At 42.5% G+C, this 19,328-nt stretch overlaps 1 protein-coding gene across 3 annotated transcripts in view; it reads right to left on the bottom strand.

The window, feature by feature from the left end:
- KIZ (kizuna centrosomal protein) overlaps positions 1-19,328 on the bottom strand; it is an 880,037-nt gene that overhangs the window by 481,587 nt on the left and 379,122 nt on the right. For all 3 annotated transcript variants that reach the window (XM_086927508.1, XM_086927510.1, XM_086927509.1), the window contains exons 8-9: positions 18,860-19,015; positions 6,660-6,810 (exon numbers count right to left, since the gene is read on the bottom strand). In XM_086927508.1, coding sequence (XP_086783634.1) covers positions 6,660-6,810; positions 18,860-19,015 — 307 coding nt within the window. The remainder of the gene's footprint in view (positions 1-6,659; positions 6,811-18,859; positions 19,016-19,328) is intronic.

A 19,328-nucleotide genomic window follows, 5' to 3' on the forward strand; every position in this document is an offset into this window, starting at 1 on the left:
CTCCCAATCCAGATTTTGACCTAACCACAGCACAAAGACAGCCTGATAGCAGTAACTGACGACATCAGAACCTTTCTGGACTGCAGAGAAATGGCAGCCCTCATCCTCCTGGACCTTTCTGCCGTGTTTCACACCATCTCCCTAGACATCATGATCAACAGACTTCACCACATCGGGATCCAGCGAGAAACCCTTAAATGGATTGTCTCGTACCTCACCGGTAGAACTTAAATATCCGTCTCCCACTGTTCACCTCAGAGCCCAAGAAGATCATCTGCAGCATCCCCTAAGCCCCACCCTCTTCAACACTTACATGACCCCCTTGCTAAAACCGTCAGATTGCACAGACTCAACATCATCTCCTAAACTGACGACACCCAGCTCATCCTCTCACTGCCTGAAGACCGCTCCACCACCAAAGCCAACTTCCACAGATACATAATGAAAGTCGCGGACTGGATGAAGGACAACTGTTTCAAACTCAACACAGTGAAGAAGAAATCCTTATCTTTGGGAATAACACGTCGCCATGGATCAACGCATGGGACAAATCATGGTGGCCCACTGAACTCAGCCCAGCCCCCACCCCAACAGACTCCGCCAGTAACCTCAGCATCATCTTGTTCAGCAAGTATCCAGGAAGAAACAAGTCAACGCAGTCTCATCTGCCTGCTTCCACACCTGTGGCATGCTACGCCGATCTTCAGGTGGCTTCCAGTCAACACCAGAAGAACGTAATGCAGGCCCTCATCACCAGCGGACTGGACTATGGAAACACACACTACGTAGGAATTACTGCACACCTCCTTAAGAGACTCCAGACAATGCAAAACTCAGCTGCAAGACTCATACTGCAAGTCCCTAGAAGGATTCACATCACACCCCATATCAAGAAACTATACTGTCTCCTGATTCAGAAGAGCTGCCAGTTCAAAATGCTAACCCACACTGACAAGGCCTTGAACAACGAAGTACCAACATACATCAACAAACGCCTGACCTTCCACCAACTGACTAGACACCTTCAATCCACTTCCCTCTCCTCGCAGACACAGCCAAGATCCGTCGAATCAACAGCAGAGGACCGCCCTTCTTGCGTCTGAGATCTAAGACATGGAACAACCTCCCCCTGCACACCAGGACCACACCATCACTCCAGCAAATCAGGAAAGAGCTGAAGACCTGGATCTTCGAATGATCAAACCACCACGCAGCAGCCAACATCTCCAGCACCTCAAGACCCTCACAGGTGATTTGCCGCACTGTATAAATGTTTGATTGATTGATTGATTGATTTATCATTTAGTAGTGCTATATGTTATCAATGGCAATCAAGTGCCCATTCAGATCATTTATGTTCGCATGGTTCTTAATCCCACTACATTTTGCATACCTAAATCCTTCATCACGGATATTGTAGTACATATTTTTCTAAAATCAAAATGGAAATATACATTTGTAAGAACAGAGAACCGTAGCCAAGGCATCCTATTTAGAGATGAGTGTAATTAGTAATCATAAACAGTTGCTCTCATCTACAACCAACAGGGATAGTTGTAGTCACTGTGCAATTAGTGGTTCATTTAACCGCATAGTGAGCTTGGTCCAAACTCCAGAGGCGAGGGCAAAGATATTGCCTTTAATAACAGGAAGTAGCAAAGTGCATAAGTGTGCTTGCTAAAACATTCAAAAGGAGTCGAAAGCTAGACAGTTAGTAATTCTTGAGCAACATTTGTGTTATTTAGTGTACTTGTTGAATCCAGTTTTCATCATTAAAACAGAGTGGTTACTCCTCAAAGAATTAATACTGCTCTGTGAAACTGAAAAGACATCTACTGGGAAATAAGTATGGAAGTGCCTGGCAAAGGCACTTCCTTATATTAAAGTGTAAGAGATTCTTCTCCGACTGAAATTCAGCTAAAAGCCTTGTACACTGCCATCATCCGTTTGTACGGCAGGTGTCTGAAGACGAGAAAAACTCACACTTTCTAAACACAGGGTTAAAAAGACTAATTGTGTATATCTTATAGCGATGGTCGATTGGGTCGTGTCAACCAAGTGGGTCATTTATTAGTGTAGAAAAGTGACGGCCATCTTATATGTGTAAATGTGGATAAGGGAATATAGAGGAGAAATTGAAGGTCTAGTCAAAACCTTGCAATTAAATCTAAAAACGGAACTGAGCGTGAAAAATCAGGATTGAAGTAAAACATAAGATTAGAATAATAAAAAAACACGACATTGCCATACTATCACTGAGATCCCTTAGTTACAAAATGTTCAAAAACCCAATCCAGCATCTCTTGCTCGGCAAAAGTCTATTGGATATAATGATGCCTGAATACGCACAATGGGTTTCAAGAGCACAAGTCACACAAAATCTCATTGCTAATTTTGCTCTCTTAAGTATTCTTAAATCCTTATTATAGAACAATAATAAAACATGATTCCCAAGTCCCCCCAAAAAAGAATCCTCATGACTTTGCTACAAGATGTATGCTGAACATAGATTACCACGTGTACAGCGCCTCTGCAATACTTTGTCCCGAGAAAGTGCAGCTGAAAAGTGTGTATATAGTATTTTTAACAGCAAAATATATTTTCTCATGAAGAAACCTTTCCCCAACACAACTAACAAGCATTTGCAATGCAATGGTCTCGGCATCATTAAAGGTAGAGCTATTGGCATTGCTCATGACATTTTTTTTCTTTAAATCAAAAATAAATGGGCATTGTCATTAACATTGCCAATACACAGCACTCTGCACTCAACAGCACACAATGCTCTGCACACTTGCTCTGCACTCACTGCTCTGCACACTCACTCTGCACACTCACTACTCTGCACACTCACTACTCTGCACACTCACTACTCTGCACACTCACTACTCTGCACACTCACTACTCTGCACACTCACTACTCTGCACACTCACCACTCTGCACACTCACCACTCTGCACTCACCACTCTGCACTCACCACTCTGCCCTCACCACTCTGCCCTCACCACTCTGCCCTCACCACTCTGCCCTCACCACTCTGCACTCACCACTCTGCACTCACCACTCTGCACTCACCACTCTGCACTCACCACTCTGCACTCACCACTCTGCACTCACCACTCTGCACTCACCACTCTGCACTCACCAATCTGCACTCACCACTCTGCACTCACCACTCTGCACTCACCACTCTGCCCTCACCACTCTGCCCTCACCACTCTGCCCTCACCACTCTGCACTCGCCACTCTGCACTCACCACTCTGCACTCACCACTCTGCACTCACCACTCTGCACTCACCACTCTGCACTCACCACTCTGCACTCACCACTCTGCACTCACCACTCTGCACTCACCACTCTGCACTCACCACTCTGCACTCACCACTCTGCACTCACCACTCTGCACTCACCACTCACCACCAGGTAGAGATAATACTAGCACCCTAGCCCGCTCACAGCCTTTGTATCTGAAACCTGCAGGGACTTTTGTACAGGCTGCATGCAAAGCTTGACATACATACATCTTGGAGCACCTTGGAAGTGTTGCAGCAGAAAGAGCAGTCGTTTTAATTTCAAGTAGACTTCTATTAAAATGTCAGAGTCTTTTTCGAAGGTCTATATGGTGCGAACACGACCCAGAGGCAATGGAACAGTTTTATATAAGCACCAGATTACATTACATATACATTCATTTTTAGGTACAGGGAAATTAAGTGATTTTGTCATAATCACAGGATGGTAAGTCGAGGCAAGGACTCGAACCTGGTTCCCTTGTTCAAAGTAGACAGTGCTTAACTTTAGGCCACTAAAAATTAAAAATCAACTTGAGAAATATTTTTGTAACAGTGCTGCTACAAATCTCCCTCCAAACTTGGGGAGGGGATCAGGTCATTTAATATTTTGAAAATGGTTGTACGTCCTGAAGTAGAAGCAAAGATGCTTTTCATTTGCATCAGTTAATGTAGTAGATTCTGCCTGTGCAATGTACCAGCGTTTTTGTGATTGGGTTATTTGCTGTTGTGGGTCTCCAATCACGCTCCTACATAGTTTCTGAAAAAGCTTTCCACACACTGTACTAACAGATGTTTCTGAAAAAGCTTTCCACACACTGTACTAACAGATGTTTCTTAAACACACAGCGACAACTGGGATTTAATCCCTAATATTTCAATGTAACATATTGGGGTGTCGCCAATGCAGTTTTATCACAGTTTATATTGCATTTATCACAGGCAGATGTTCAGTGTATGTGAACAGCCTGTTGCTTTCTATGGGTCTTCTTTAACACGTTTGCATTTTAGGAGTTTTGTGCTGTAGATCTGCCCATCCCATCTTCTCTGTGTAATAGATACTCAGATTTTTAAGTTTAACCTTGTTTTTATCATTAAACATAAATAAGGTCGGCACTTTCACACTCACCCCTTGCTTGCAGCCATTGTAACTCCACAGACCACACTTTGTCCCCAGCAGTCTCTTAGTATCGCGGCCGCCCCGGAAGTCAGGCACGGTCGCCTGTGACGGGGGTGGGGCCACGTTCAGACCGGAAGAGGAGGCAGGCGGAGTCGTTGCGTCTCGCGGCCCGGGGCTCCTGTGAGCGGTGTAGAGCCCCGGGGCCGCGCCAGCAGGAGGTTGGGCGCCGCGTGCTGAGGTAAGGTAAGTTCCAAAAGGCTGGAGCGGGATTGGTGCACGTGTGTGTGTGTATGCTCGTGTGTGTGTGTGTATGTATGTGTGCGACGGTGACGGCGGGGGAGGGGGGGCCTCGGTGCACTTGTGTGTGTGCGCATGTGTGTGTATGTGTCAGGGGGGTGTCTCTGTATGTATGTATGTATGTGCGTGCGTGCATGGGCGCTTGTGTGTGTGTATGCGCATGCGTGTGTAGTGCTTGAGCTTCCCAGGAGACAGCGCCTGGCCACAGCGCGCGGTCACGTTTCAAATCGCCTCCAAGGATGCGCGTGGCCGACACTGTCTCCTGGGAAACACAGTCGCTGACAAAAGATCTCGGCGGAGACGCGCTTCCGCGCGTTGAGCCGAGACCTAAAAATGAGGTTGTTTGGGAAAGTTTTCAGTCCCATCCATACACATCTTTCTTTTTTGGAGCAAGGTTCACTATAAAAATGGGGAAGAGAAACCACCAGAAATGCAGCAAATCCGTTCAAGGAAATTACTTTCAATGCGTGCACTGCCATTGTAAATGCAAGATCTTCTGTTCACTACCGTGGTTACACACACGATCTATCCCTCAATATAGAGACACTGAAAAGCCATGATGTTTTCAGATTTTCTGTCGGACTAAGAAAGGTGCACAGGGGTGCGGGCCCACAGACCACAGCTAAATGAATCAAGACTGTGGCATTATGGCTGCAGGCATTTTTGGCACACCTATGTGTGATATCAAATATAAATATATATATTAAATATATATATTTTTGGGAATCAGGCATTTAGCTGTTTCTTCAGCAATTCATTTGAAACCCTCAACTCCAGAATGCGCACAATTTTAGAGTAGAAAAATCGCTCTTTCTTGTTCGCTGCATCTGCACCAAACAAAGCTTTCAACTCTGGGTATAGATATGTTTTTGTTGAGTGTCAACAATGTTGGACAGCAAAGATACTAGAGGAACTGGACAACACATGCCACTGCGGTTTCTTCCGCATCTACTCCTCAAGTGCTCCCTACAGACAGCAAATACATATAAGATGAAACGTTTTTAAACCTGTAAGTCCCCTTTCAGGTTATATTTTTTCTTCTTTCAGTACCTCTGGCCTCATATTTTGCACAAGTAAATATTGCCTTGACGTGCACAAGTTAGTTTAATAAACAAAAAGTGTTTTGAATGAGCGCTTCATTATCTGCTTATCCAGTGGGCTCTAAATATTTTACATGCATTAATGTTTGGCATTGTTACAAGCACATGAGAAAGAAGATGAAACTAGGGTCTGGCATTCCTGCCAATCAATTGACAGCAATCACCTCCACAATGACTGACAGATCATTTCAATGTTAGCTATTAGTGGCCCTATAACAAAGTCCCGCATATCCCATTTTGAGCACAAACTCCTCAATTCAATTCAAAGAAGTCTTTATTTCGATAAATATATCATGAAAGACTGTACATTAATAAAACTACAAAAACGCCCAAAATAGGGTGACGAGTCAGGTGCAAATCATGCAACTGGTAAATCCAGCATAAAATCGTGGGAGAAACAGCGCGTGCAATTTCTGTGCACCTAAAAGTGAGAACTAACAAAAACTACTCTCCATTACGAAGAGTCAAATTAGGAATTGAGTGCAAATTGCACACCTGCTAATTAGCGCTCAACAGCATCTTGTGTACCTGCTATAATCGAGCCCTAAGAAACCTAGAAGTTTGACGATATCAACACAATTTATGAAATTTTGAGATACGGCATAATGGATTTTTTTTTTTTGGCCTCTTGTGGCTAAAACTGAATTTTGTCAATGAGTCATAAGCGAAGAGTTTAAAAAAAGCTATAAATGAACAGGCAAAATGTCTACACATGAAAATATTCTCAGAATAAATATAAATTTCAGTATACTTCGCACAGAGGCAAGCACCTAATTGTATTAATATCAAACAGACCAATGACACTATTCTACTTTTGTTATGGATGTACACAGTGATCATGAACTCTAACCTTAGTTCTTCTTCCATCGCTTCGCACAGCCAGCAAGGAATGCAACCTTTCTGCCATATCTTCGTCTTGTAAGAGATTGCGGTCTTTAAGGAACAAAGCATGCTTGTACAGACGGTCCAGGAAGGATGGAGAATCAATTGGAGTGTCATACCTGCACACAATAAAAGATAAAATCAGAGAAGGAACCCAACAAAGAAGCACATCTCTGTATGTCTAGTTCTTTGATTTAAGTGCAAAGTAGAGTTCTAAGGATAATTAAGATTGCTTTCTTTAAACTGCAGGGCCATGAAACACAAGCATGTTCACTGGTTTTATTCATTTCGTTCTCGGTCTTCAGTTTAAATACTCCGTTTTGATTATGTTGCAATACAAAGCGACGGTGTCGTGTTGCATCTGTATTTCTATTTTATTCTGACAGAAGTCGTAATGTACACCCTTCCTTTGACACAATATCTCCTGTTGGTAACTTTTTTTTATTTCCAACCAACGGGAATGTACATAGGGTATTGCCTACTCAGAGGAATCAAAACATCCAATGTGGCACACGAGTTCTTCCTTATTTGGCTAGTGGTCGACTTTGCAAGTGGAATTAATTCATAGGGAATTATGCCAGCATTAATGCAACCCAACATTATCACTCCATTCTTGAAGAAACTAATGGGAAATCCTCAAGTTCGGGCAAATTACTGGTCAATTGTTAACCTGCCCAACTAAAGCACAGTTCTGGAAATATGGGGTGGCTATTTCTGATTAACTGATTTGGGCATTTACCGTATCTGAATGGACATCCTATGGGCACTTTAAACAAATTGTATTTTTGGTATTCCATCATGAAATCATACATTGTATGCCAATGGGACACCACAGATGTCTACAATTCCTGCACAAGGCAGGCGTCAGACGTAGCATAGCAGGGGGCCGGAGAGGTAATCTGCTTCTCATTTTAATAATCAAAGATATAGTGGACTTTAAAAAAAAAGACACAATGTGCGCCATAAACACAGGATCAGCTGCCCTACATTAGAACATGGAGTAAAACTGCCCACAAGACTCTGAACCGTTATTGCTCTTCGCTGCACTCACTACTTTTCCTCGTCCTTTCTTAGGGACAGTGATGCCAAGAAATATAGGCGCCATTACGGCACTTAGACATTTTCTTTTTACGCTTGGATATGTGGTGGCTGAAGTATTTCCAAAGGACGTGGACAATTTTAAATCTGTCCGGTGGAGAGAACAAGATAATTCCTTACTCTGTAAGCACCCTGACCCTTCCCCACTCTAGAGTGCCAAGATTTAAAGATCATTCTGAAGAAATCCTCGCATTTCAGCTGTCACAGCTGATGGGGGTATCCTAAGATTCTTGTGGAGAAGGCACGTAAAAGGGCTTGGTTTTGCCCACGAGAGACCCTACTTGAACCAAGGCAGAGTAGAGTCCTGACCTGCGACAGGATGACTTGCGTAGCCACTTTTAATACAAGTAGCAATGAGATAATCAAGGTCATCAACCGTCATTGGTCCCTAATATCTGATGAAATTGACATGATACAACCACCTATTTATTCCTTCAGAAGAAGGAAGAATATCAAAGACCACGTAGGCAGTTCTTTGTTGGTGGGGTCCACCAAAACCTACCTTACAAACACTTTGGTACCTTCCTCAGCTTATGGGTCATTTAAATGTGGGGTTTGTAAGGTGTGTGGATTAACCTTAGAGACTCGGATTTTCAGCCATAATGGTCAGACACATACGTTGAAGGAATATACAAATTGTAATACCACTGATGTTAGTTATGTAACTAAATGTCCATCCTATAAATTTAATACATGATTTGTATGCTGACAGGCTCTACATATAATAATACCATTTTTATAATGTACGGAAGGACCCCTATGTTTTCAATACTCTCCACTCCTAATTTTCACAAACCCTCTCTGAGCACTCACTTTTCTCACCAATCTTCTTTGGCGCTAAGAGTTTTGATACTATGTGCGATTAGAATGTCATATGAAATATGCCTACTACAAATTCACCTAAAATTCTTCAGAAGTGAATTCATGTACATGCGCGTTTAAAAAAAATTTTTTATTGAATTTTTGTCTGCTGCCCTAACCCCGCACATGTTGATTAATCTAAGGAGTTCTTTCTTTTCATATACTGTTAGGAGGTATCAATATATTCAGTTTTCCTGTTTTTCTTGTTGTTTTTTCCGATCAGACCACTGTTTGTCTAAAACACCCAAGCAAACCACTGTTTGTCTAAAACACCCAAGCAACACATACAGGTGGGATGAGTGTCTATTTTACCTGTTTGTACCTGATACAACTCTTACACCCAAAAGCACATTTACTCAAGATGTGGAATTTACAAAAATGTACAAGCTAATTACAATTGAACGTGCATGACCGGTCTCAGTTCGCTTCTCAGAAACCTTTTTTGGAGGCAAGATGGCGCCCACGCGAGTGGACGTGTAGGCTGACCGCCCCTTGACTAGCCTGCAACCTGTAGAGACGGTTGGGAGAGACACAGCGAGAGTCGATGCACGCCGGGTACAGAGGAGTGCTATGGCTGTGAGCGGTGGATAACTATTTGCAGCAGCTTTTTCAACAGTCTGAGGGGTCGACTCTTCCCCTTTCACAGTAACCGCGGCAGCTGTGGCAGCTCTGGGTGCTGAGCTCACGGACAGTTGGGCGGTCGCCGGTCTCCACTACAGCGGCTTCAATCGCAGATGGGAGTCTTCGGTAATCGTCTGGAGTAGCTGACGAGTGACTAGTGAGCGGCGACCGGCGAAGCTGGACAGGAGAGCAGCGTGTGTGGCAGAAGTTAGGAGGCAGAAATAACTGCAGACTGCCGGCTACCAGTAACACCTGGATAGAGGTCAGGAGAGTGAGCTGCTGCAATGCCGCCGAAAGGTACGAGGGGGAAACTGTGGGTACCTGAGGAGCAAGGAGAGAGCGGTGCCCCTCCCGAGGTGAGCAGAAACACGACTACCCCCGCGCAATTAACTGTTAAGAATCCTAAAGGTCTTCCTGACGCAGTCAAAGCAAAGAAAGGACGGGGGCAGATAAGAACAAAGTTATACCGGCAATCTTTGCAGCTGCTGCGCTAGGGAAGGATAAGTCTAAGGGGGGCTCTGCAAAAGGGGTGACAGAAGCACCTTCCCCTAATATTAATTTGAATACTGAAGAGATTCAACAGACGGGATAGTCTACCTGCTGAAAACGGTGGACCTCTGATATTAGGAACCAGCAGTGGGGGCGAAGAACAACTAATACAACAGGACGCAGACTGGAGATTTCTATTCAATGTCAGAACCATCTTTACCCTCATCTTGTGAGGATTTAGTTGCACAATATGCTCAGCATAAGAGTTTGGAAGGGGGTAGCTCAACCAGCAGTATCTGTTTCGATGACTCAGTAGATATAACGGAGGACAGTCCATCTACCGTCCGCAAAAATGTAGCGAAAACCCCAGGAAATATAGGCGAAAATGGTACACCACATCAATCCCAGGAGGGCTCCCCCAATGCAACAAATGGCGATATTTCATTGGCTTTGATCTACGAGTCTATAATGTCCCTTCGCGATGAGACAAGGGTAGAAAGTCAAAGGGTTCAAACTTTGTCGCAAGCTTCAGGGCTCGGTTCGGCGGATTGCGAAATCGCAGGCGGACTCCGCAACTAGGCTTAATGAGGCTGAGATCTGCATTTCCAAATTAGAAGACATGGTTAAGCAGCAGAAAGGGGTGATCCTGACCCTCTTTTCCTTCTGGCACTTGGAGAACCCTCAGATTATTGTAACGTGACTGACTTAATGTTTAAAGCTGACGACACATAGACTGAGAGACCACCAATGGCTCTGCCATAGATTTTACATTTTTCAGCGGGTACCGAATAGTGCGTGAAGCCGGCCAACGCAATTTCTTCTTGCAGCCATGTCTCTTGTAGAGCGATTATATCGCAATTTGCCCATTCATCCAAAGGTAATCCATCCTCCAGCAATCTTTTAGCTCCGGCTATGTTCCATGATAGAATGTGTATACCGCTTTTTTCCTCTTGTTTAGCAATATCTCTATACGGTCAGTTCTTCTGCTTGCCATTTAACATACTGGGAAGCCATTTCCAGAGCTCCGTTGGAGATCTTGCTTCCCCTCCTCTTTCTGCTTCCACTTCTTACTGGGTGAGGACTGCATTACTTCTCCCTTTGGCATTGTATAGAATCGAAAAGTCTGGCTTTTGAGGAGCCAATTCAGCCGGTATCCTAATGGGTTGCAAACTACAAGTTTTCTTTAACAGGAATGGATAGCGAGAGGTGACGGGGCTGTGATAGGTGAATACTCCATGATTGGAATAGGTCTGATCTTCCTAGTATTATTTGTACAATCCTCAGGGATGACCAGGTGGTCAATGTCTGTTCGCTTGTTGAGTCCTTTGACCCCGTTAGAAATTGAACTTGTTCAAGATCAATGGATTTAATATCTCTTAACTACTTAATTTCAGCCATTAATTTCAGGATATTGCACCTGTTCAGTATATCATGACAGCCCTGTGTCTTGTACTCCAGTGTCCAGATAATTTGATGACACTCGATACCTGGCTTAGGAGAGTTTGTCCTTTGCTCTTTGCCATCCGTTTGGTTTGATTGCGTTATTTCCTTATTTGTTATACAGAAGCTTAACTTGCCCTGAGTCAAGCTGCTATGTATTCTAAATAGCGATCTTGAATTATCGCGCCGAGGGTTATCGACCATATCTTGGTTTCCTGTTTCTAGTTCCATTTGTGCAGAAGAAGCAGAGTTTAATTGTTCCCCTACTTCATTTTGGTGCTCCAGATATAATTGATTGATGGTACTGTCAGGAACCCCAGCTTTTTCAGTTATTTGATTTGTTATTTGGGAGATTTGAGGTACTAATTCGGTTTTTATTGCTGTAGGTTTTATATGCCCATCAGTATTATCATTTTCAGGAGGGAGAATTATATCTTGAGAATGCATCCTATTCCCGGTTGATTTTGACTGCATGTTCACTTTAGAGAGAAGATCGCTATTTCTATTCCAGTTTGCGGTTTTGCTGGGCTTATTACCGGGGCCAGTGGTGGGCGAATGATATGTTCTCTGCAGCGTGTCTTGCTTATTTATTGCTGCATTTGAAGGGATTGTCATGCTTCCAGATGGTTGGGAGCTCTTAGGTTCCCTTTTACTAATATGCTTTTCATTAACAGAGTTGGTGTCTTTTTCGGTTGCATCTAACTGGATTACCGAAATGCAGTCTTCTTTTATTAATCTTGCTTTTGAATTTAGAAAGATGGGAAATAACCCAAAGCCTGGCTGAGAGTCGGCATCGCATTTCTTATTCCTAGCCTTCCGTTCTCGTTTCCTTTGTCACTTTGTTAGTCCTTGCTTTATTGGTTCTGGGGTAATTGCCTCGGACGTAACTATTTCATTTGAATCACTACTAATAGTAACATTGCCTGACCTGAGATTATTATCTGTTGATGGTTGGAGCTCGCTCTTGAGAGAGGCTGGTTGATCGAGCTTTAGGTCTGGATTTATAAAGAGCTTATTAAGAGTGAGTATTTGTTCTAATACGATTGGTAATGAGCTTAATTTATCCAGAACTGGTCCGCAAGGGCAGGTAGGTTGAAGTTGAAAGGAATCTGATTGTGTTAGTGCTCTGTTAATTAGATTGTTCAGATGCATTACAGGGAATAAAGGAGGACACCCAGTGAAAATTAGCGGACTTCGAAAACAGGGCACGTTACAATAATCTGAAGGTTCTCCAAGTGCCAGAAGGAAAAGAGGGTCAGGATCCGCGCAAGTTTATAGTGGATTTATTTAAGAACGCTGGTCAGTCTACTGGCAATTTAGGTGAGAGAAACCTGGGTAGACCCAGGGTATTGCTAATCTCTTTTAACAGTTTCTTAGCCCGGGAAGATGTTTACAGACTTGCCAGACCAGATAAGCAGAGACCAGGCCCAGGTTTTGAATTTTTTGTTACCCCGGATTTCTGCAAATTCACCATGGAAAATCGCTGGCAGCTCCGTCAATTAATTACCCCGCTTCACACCAAAGGAGCACAAGCTTATCTTTTGAACCCTGCAAAGTTGAAGATCATATATAATGAACGCACACAATTTTTCACTACGGCAGGGTCGGCCAAGGAGTTTTGGAATAATATGTAGAACTATGGAACTTTTGGCTAACGGGGTAAAACGATTAAATGGACTTCACTATGGACTGTAATATCTGTAATACCTGTAGTGATATGTCCTCAAACTGGTAATCATTTTTGTTGATTTGATGAAATCGGTATTGCTTGCCCTTTCTCTTTCCTTTTTTTTGTCTTTTGATGCTTTTCATCCCTTGGGGGTGAAATCAAGATAGGAGAGAAGGGCTTATAATTAATGTTCTCTTGCAAATGTAGTCTCTCCTGAAGTAAGGGAGGAGATTTCCCCCTTGTTCTTTTTTTTCAGTACAGCAGAGGGCTTGTGGGTGGGTATGAGGAATCTGCCAGCTGGCATCTGCAGGACCATAAGTCCTAAAGCCTCGTTATTGGGAAGGGTGGGAAGGGAGGGAGGGGATAGGGGTTCGGGGTTTTTTTTTTTTTTTAGGTGTTAGGGAGCTAGGGGGGGTTATGGTGGTGGGGTAAAAGGGGAGAAGAAATCCACACTTTCAGATAAAGAAAAAAACAATAAAATAAAAAGAGAGTTAATAAAAAGTTTTGAATGTAGTGGGAAAGAAGATTTTTTTGTGGCAATGTTATTGCTTTTCCATGTCAAACATCATTGGGGAACCTTACCGGGGATACATGGCTGCTAGAGATATTCGAATATGCTCCTTAAATGTGTCTGGCTGAAATAACTTTAACCCCTTCCATGCTGATGACGAACCCCAGCCGTCATGCACTACGGTGCTCGTGTGCTGATGACGGCTGGGGTTTGTCACGGCCCGCCCCTGTTCGTGCTGTTTACAGCACACCAGGGGAATCGCGGCCGCATGGAAAGGGTTAATAAACGGAGGAGGGTAGCTGCTGAGCTATGTTATGTTTTCCCGGATATTGTTTGTATTCAAGAAACTCATCTTCCATGGAATAAGCATCACTTGTTAGCACAGTTGGGTTTCTCTGTTTTAGCCTCCTCACAACAAGCAGGAATGACATGAGGGGTGGCTATTTTAGCTAAAAAGAGCTCGTTTACTGTACGGCGAAAACTAGCAGATAAAATTGGTCGATGGGCTATAGTTGAATACGTTGGGCGGCTTGGGACTTTTACGTTATGTAACATATATGGGTCCAACTTAGATGAGCCTGCGATTTTGGAAGAACTTCATATGGAGCTGGCAACCTGGCCCACCCCCTTAATTATCTGTGGGGACTTGAATATTAATCTAACCGGCCCGGACATTGCGGGGGGGGTTAAAAAAGTATAAAGGCCGGAAACCACAGGTGTGTAAAGCGCTCTTTAATATATTAAAGGATTATGGACTGGCGGATCTTTGGAGTACTTTATTTCCCGCAGACCCCGGATTCATCTTTTACTCCCACCCCCATAAAAAGAAAGTGAGGTTGGATTATTTTTTCATGGGTATCACACACTTAGCTAAAATCAATTTGACTCGGGGAATAGCTACGCAGGGCAATATAGACAGCCTAAAGGATGAGGTGGTTAGAAAAAGGGCAAACATTTTGGGAGCATGGGATAGTGAGAATGCGAGAAAGTATTTGGTACAGAGGAAAATTTGTCATGAATATGGGAAATCAGTAGGAAGATCTTCAGCCCTTAAATTGCGTATGAATGAAGAAAGTCGAAATATTCTAGCTGTAAAAGACAATACTGGGGTCTTAAGGTCGGATCCAAAGGAGATTTTGGCCATTTTTCATCAATTTTAATCTAATCTATACACCACGGAGCAAAGCACGACTGTGGAATTAAACCTCACTTCATTTGGGGTGCTTTCCAAATTAGATTCTGTAGCGGCTGATATGTTGGACGCTCCGATAACGTTGGAGGGGTTAACCTTCGCAGTAAAAACATTGGCGATGGGGAAAGCAGCGGGCCCTGACCAATTACCTGGAGAGATTTATAAAGTCTTTTTTGATGATTTAAAAGAGATGATGTCGGCCACATTTAGGGCGGCTCAAACTGGGGTAGCACCAAAGACATGGAATGAAGCTACAATTGTAGTTTTCAGTAAAAAGGGTAAAGAGGTAGAACTCCCGGGCTCATACCGGCCCATCTCACTTTTAAATTGCGGCGGAAAAATACATTCCAAGATCTTAGCCAATCGTCTTTCTAAAGTCATATCCTCTTTAGTATCCCAAGATCAACACGGTTTTATACCAGTCGGGGCACGGTGACACACATTAATAAAGTTATCACTTTGTTCGACATTGCGGAGGTAGAGAGACGGAAACTTGGGCTGATTCTGCTAGACGCAGAAAAGCGTTCGACCGCGTGGAATGGCAGTACTTATGGTCACTAATGGAGAGTATGGGATTCCGTCAAAAGTTCTTGATTGCATTGCAAGCTTTATATGAGTCACTGATAGCCAGAATAGTATCAATGGGATCAACCTCAGAAATAGTGCGGATTACTAGAGGCACAAGGCAGGGGTGCCCCTGCTCTCCCCTACTCTTCGCGTTATATATTAATCCTTTGATTGTAACGCTCTCCAGAAGTCGGTTTATTAAACCCTTTGTGGTACGTAGTATTCCCCATACAGTATTCGCATACGCGGATGATATAGCAATAACATCAGAGGACCCGGCTTCCGCATTGATTGAGATTGAACGACTAGCTGGGAAATTTGGCCGTATCTCCGGTTACAAGTTAAATGCCATGAAAACGCAGCTTGTATGTTCTGACACTGTGGTAGTAGATGATCCAAGGGTTGCTGTGGAAACTACATAATTGGGAGTTAAGATCCGGGCATCAATGTCTGCTGTAGTGGAGGCAAATTGGGGATCACTATATAGTAACATCGCAGATTCTCTGGAGAGGTGGGGGAGGCTGCATTTCATCCTGATTGGCCGAACGAACATTTTGAAAATGAATATATTGCCACGGGTATTATATCTTTTTAGATCATTCCCACTACAAATTTCGGTAATTCAGCTCCAGAAGCTGCAGGCTTTATGCTCTAAATTTCTTTGGACTCCTGGGAAGCCAGAGAGCCATGAGACTTATTACATTATCAAGAGCCAGGGGCGGTTTAGCAGTACCTGATTTTGTTTTATATTATTATGTTTGTTTTCTTCAAAAAAATGGCTGCTTTATTATGTGGAACGGATGAGGGTAATGCAATAACAAGAACGCCTAGCAGCTCCATTTATTACTTAGTTTTAGGAACTGAAGCTAATCGCAGTTTATTCCGGGGAAATTGATTGGAGCTATTTTAAAAGAACTAGGTTCAAGACTGTAGATGCAGCAATTAAAGTATGGAAGAAAGTGCGTAAACTGATTAATTTAGGAGTTCTTTCTTACTACACTCCGATAAGTGCGACACAATTGCTTCCATCTATATTTAGCGATATGACGGTGAGGGTTTGGCAAGAAAAAGGAATTGGGCTACTAGGGGATTTGTATGATCAGAGGGGAAGTATTAAACATTTTGAGGATCTAGCAAAGGTTTATAATCTATCACAGTCACAGTTTAAGTTTCTACAAAGGCACGATTTTTTGTTAAAAAGGAAATTAAAATTAACTTCTAATCCTTTGATCGAGGCTCTAAAATCTCTCATAGCAAAATCGGAGTGTTGTACAAGATTTTAAGTTTGGGTAAAAAGGATGATTTGAAAAAGCATACTTTACAATGGTCAGTGATATTGGGAGAAAACGAATCCAATATATCATTGGAAGAGGCTCTCATTAGATCAAAAGAAGTTTTTATGTCGGCAAACTTAAAAGTTACATTTTTCAAAACCTTATTTAGATTATATTATACACCGGCATGGATGAAATAGTGGGGTAATCGTAAATGCTTCCGCTGTGAGGCGGAAAATGCTGATATGGAACACATTTTTTCAGTTGTGTTAAATTGAATTTGTTTTTGCGAGATATGGAACGTTTCTTATCTATTATTTTAGGGGACCCACTCCGTATCACTCCTGCTTTAATGCTTTTAGGGATGGGGCGGTCAGTCTCAAAAGGGTGTATTATGTATAAACATAGATTGTTTCTATTTGTTGCAATGACTGTGGCCCGTCTATGCATTGCAGCTGATTGGCTATGCCCTGAGCCACCAAGGTTTGAAGTTTGGAGGACGAAAATGTATAGGTTAGCCAGTTTGGAATCTAGTTTATATTCATTAAAGGGGGCAAGGAAATGAAAATTAGGGCTGATGATATGGGATCTTTTTCTAGTTTATATGAATAATTGATTGTATGATTACTTATTTATAAATGGATGTATGATCTTCAACTGTGATTTTTCGAGTACTTATCAGTTATTGTATATTATCGGGGAACTGTCATATGATTATATGTGTATATATATCAATCAATGATTTCTAATTCTGATTTGCGATCACTTATTAGCCAGTGTATATATGATAGGATGTGGGAAGTTTCAATACTCGGATGTATTAACTCTCTAAGGCATTTGTTTTTGTATCTCTGATTTATCGAGCTTCTGTTTTTTTCTTGTATCTTATTTGAACTGTCATATCATGCGCCTGAAATTGTGAAAAACAAAAGAAAAAAAAATGAACGTGAATGACCACTAAAATCGTTCATCCTATTGCCTGGCACATTCCAGAGTCTCGATGGCTTGAAAAATGTTACTGAAAAGGGCTGGGACAAATTCTGCCATTTGTGTACTCAATGCCTTCATAACTGGTCAATGTTAGAAATCCAGAGTCCTAGGCATCACCACATACTGCCATGATGCCAGAATTTATATAAGAAACATTTCCAGGGTGACAGTCTGAGGCTAGGTTATTTATGGAGGTCATAGTATTAGTTACAAATAAAAACTGGGGCGACTGTTTAATGGAAGCAAATTAGTCTAGACAGTTGCAAAATATGATGTTTAATTGCGCACCAAACAGTTGCTGCATCCAATTGTTTTCCTATATTTAGAAAGCTTTGGGGCACCATCAATACATACTTTTACAGATAAAACTATTCGAACCCCTAGTCAACATCAATGTTCTTATTAAAGTGCATTGTATTATTTACTGCTCAGCCCTGTGTAAAGTATTACTCCTCCTCTTCCCAACATATTCCTAGAGAGCAAAGTAAGATGCAAACTTCAATGTTTGACGGGTTCCTACAGCATTTGTTCATATACCTGTCGGCCCTACAGGTACATAAAATGTTATGACAGACATTAGGGATGAGCTCCTCACATAATTTGACTCAAGGCCACCAGACACTGGGCTATGATGTCATACTTGTTCGCACAGATACATGAAAAGGCATCCCTAGAAATTCTCAACCATATCTCCTCCCCAAAAGCAGGCAGCGAACGGTCTCATACCCTCCTAAGTAAAATAACACCTCGACATTACAAGGGGAGCTCTACAGGGCTTATCGCTCATGTTACTGGGATTCACCATATATATGTGCCCCCAGAGCACATGGTCACAAACATCAGGTATATTTACAGATACATGCTGATGGTATAGAAATCTATTCCCAGCTAGGGAAAGCTTCCGAACAACAAAATAAACTCAGTGAATGTTTCCAAAACAACTGTTGTTGGATAAAGGTGAAATACAAGTGTTGACTGGATGACAATCTGACATAATGATCATGAGCAAGGCTGGTATAAATGCCATACGCATGGCGTGGCTGTGAGTCCTAGAGAAAACGTGTCAACAGAGCACAAGTTGATTAATGTGGAATTCTTCCAGCAATAGGCAGAGTGGAGATGCAGGAGCTCTAAGAAGGGGTGAAAGAACAAGAAAGCCTCATTAACAAGTAAATGGTCTTTTAAAGACCTGTGAAGTACTCGGGTGTGGCTGTGTGTGTGCCCGGGAAGCTGTCTAAGCCCGGGCTAACACACACAACGGGGAGGATGGGGGGGCTGAAGCCCTTTGAGCCCAATGGGCGTTGCGCGCCTGTCTGAGAGTCCATATTATAAGAGTTGCTAAGAAACCACAAAAAACCATGTTCAATCCATCCCAAAACAAATAAAGAACAGGTTAGATTTTGTCAAGAGTGTAAAGTCTCGGTTATCCAAATTACTTTTCTCAAAACCATAGTACCTGTTTGTTTTCTCATCTGCCCTGCTACTGCAGTCAACAAGCGTTTCCTTTGGTCCATTCAGTGTGCTCTGCAGCAACATCTGAAATTGGTGAAGGACAAGTGTCGTACATGCCTCAAGGTCTTCCTCTTTCAATGGCGTTCTCTTATTAGAAAGGCTGCAAAATAAAACAGGTACTGCTTCAACTATTTACAGGAACAAATAGACAAGAATGGAAAACCTAAAGAACAAGGTTTATTGTGGAACTTGAATGAATACAACATAACATTGACAGTGAACGGATAACAAATGATTCGGAGAACCTATTCATTTACCCTCATAAAAAAACACTAAAGAACACAGTGAGACAACTGTCAGCATTTCATGAGGTCAAATCATGTCAGAAAGGGTTTGCGTCTGCGTGCGCTTTGAGTTTACTTGTAGCATTATTCTTTCAGTATTGCAGAAAGAACTACTTCATGATTAAGGCT

Source organism: Lissotriton vulgaris, chromosome 6 (genome assembly GCF_964263255.1).
Source record: "Lissotriton vulgaris chromosome 6, aLisVul1.2, whole genome shotgun sequence".
NCBI classification, from domain to species: Eukaryota; Metazoa; Chordata; class Amphibia; order Caudata; family Salamandridae; genus Lissotriton; species Lissotriton vulgaris.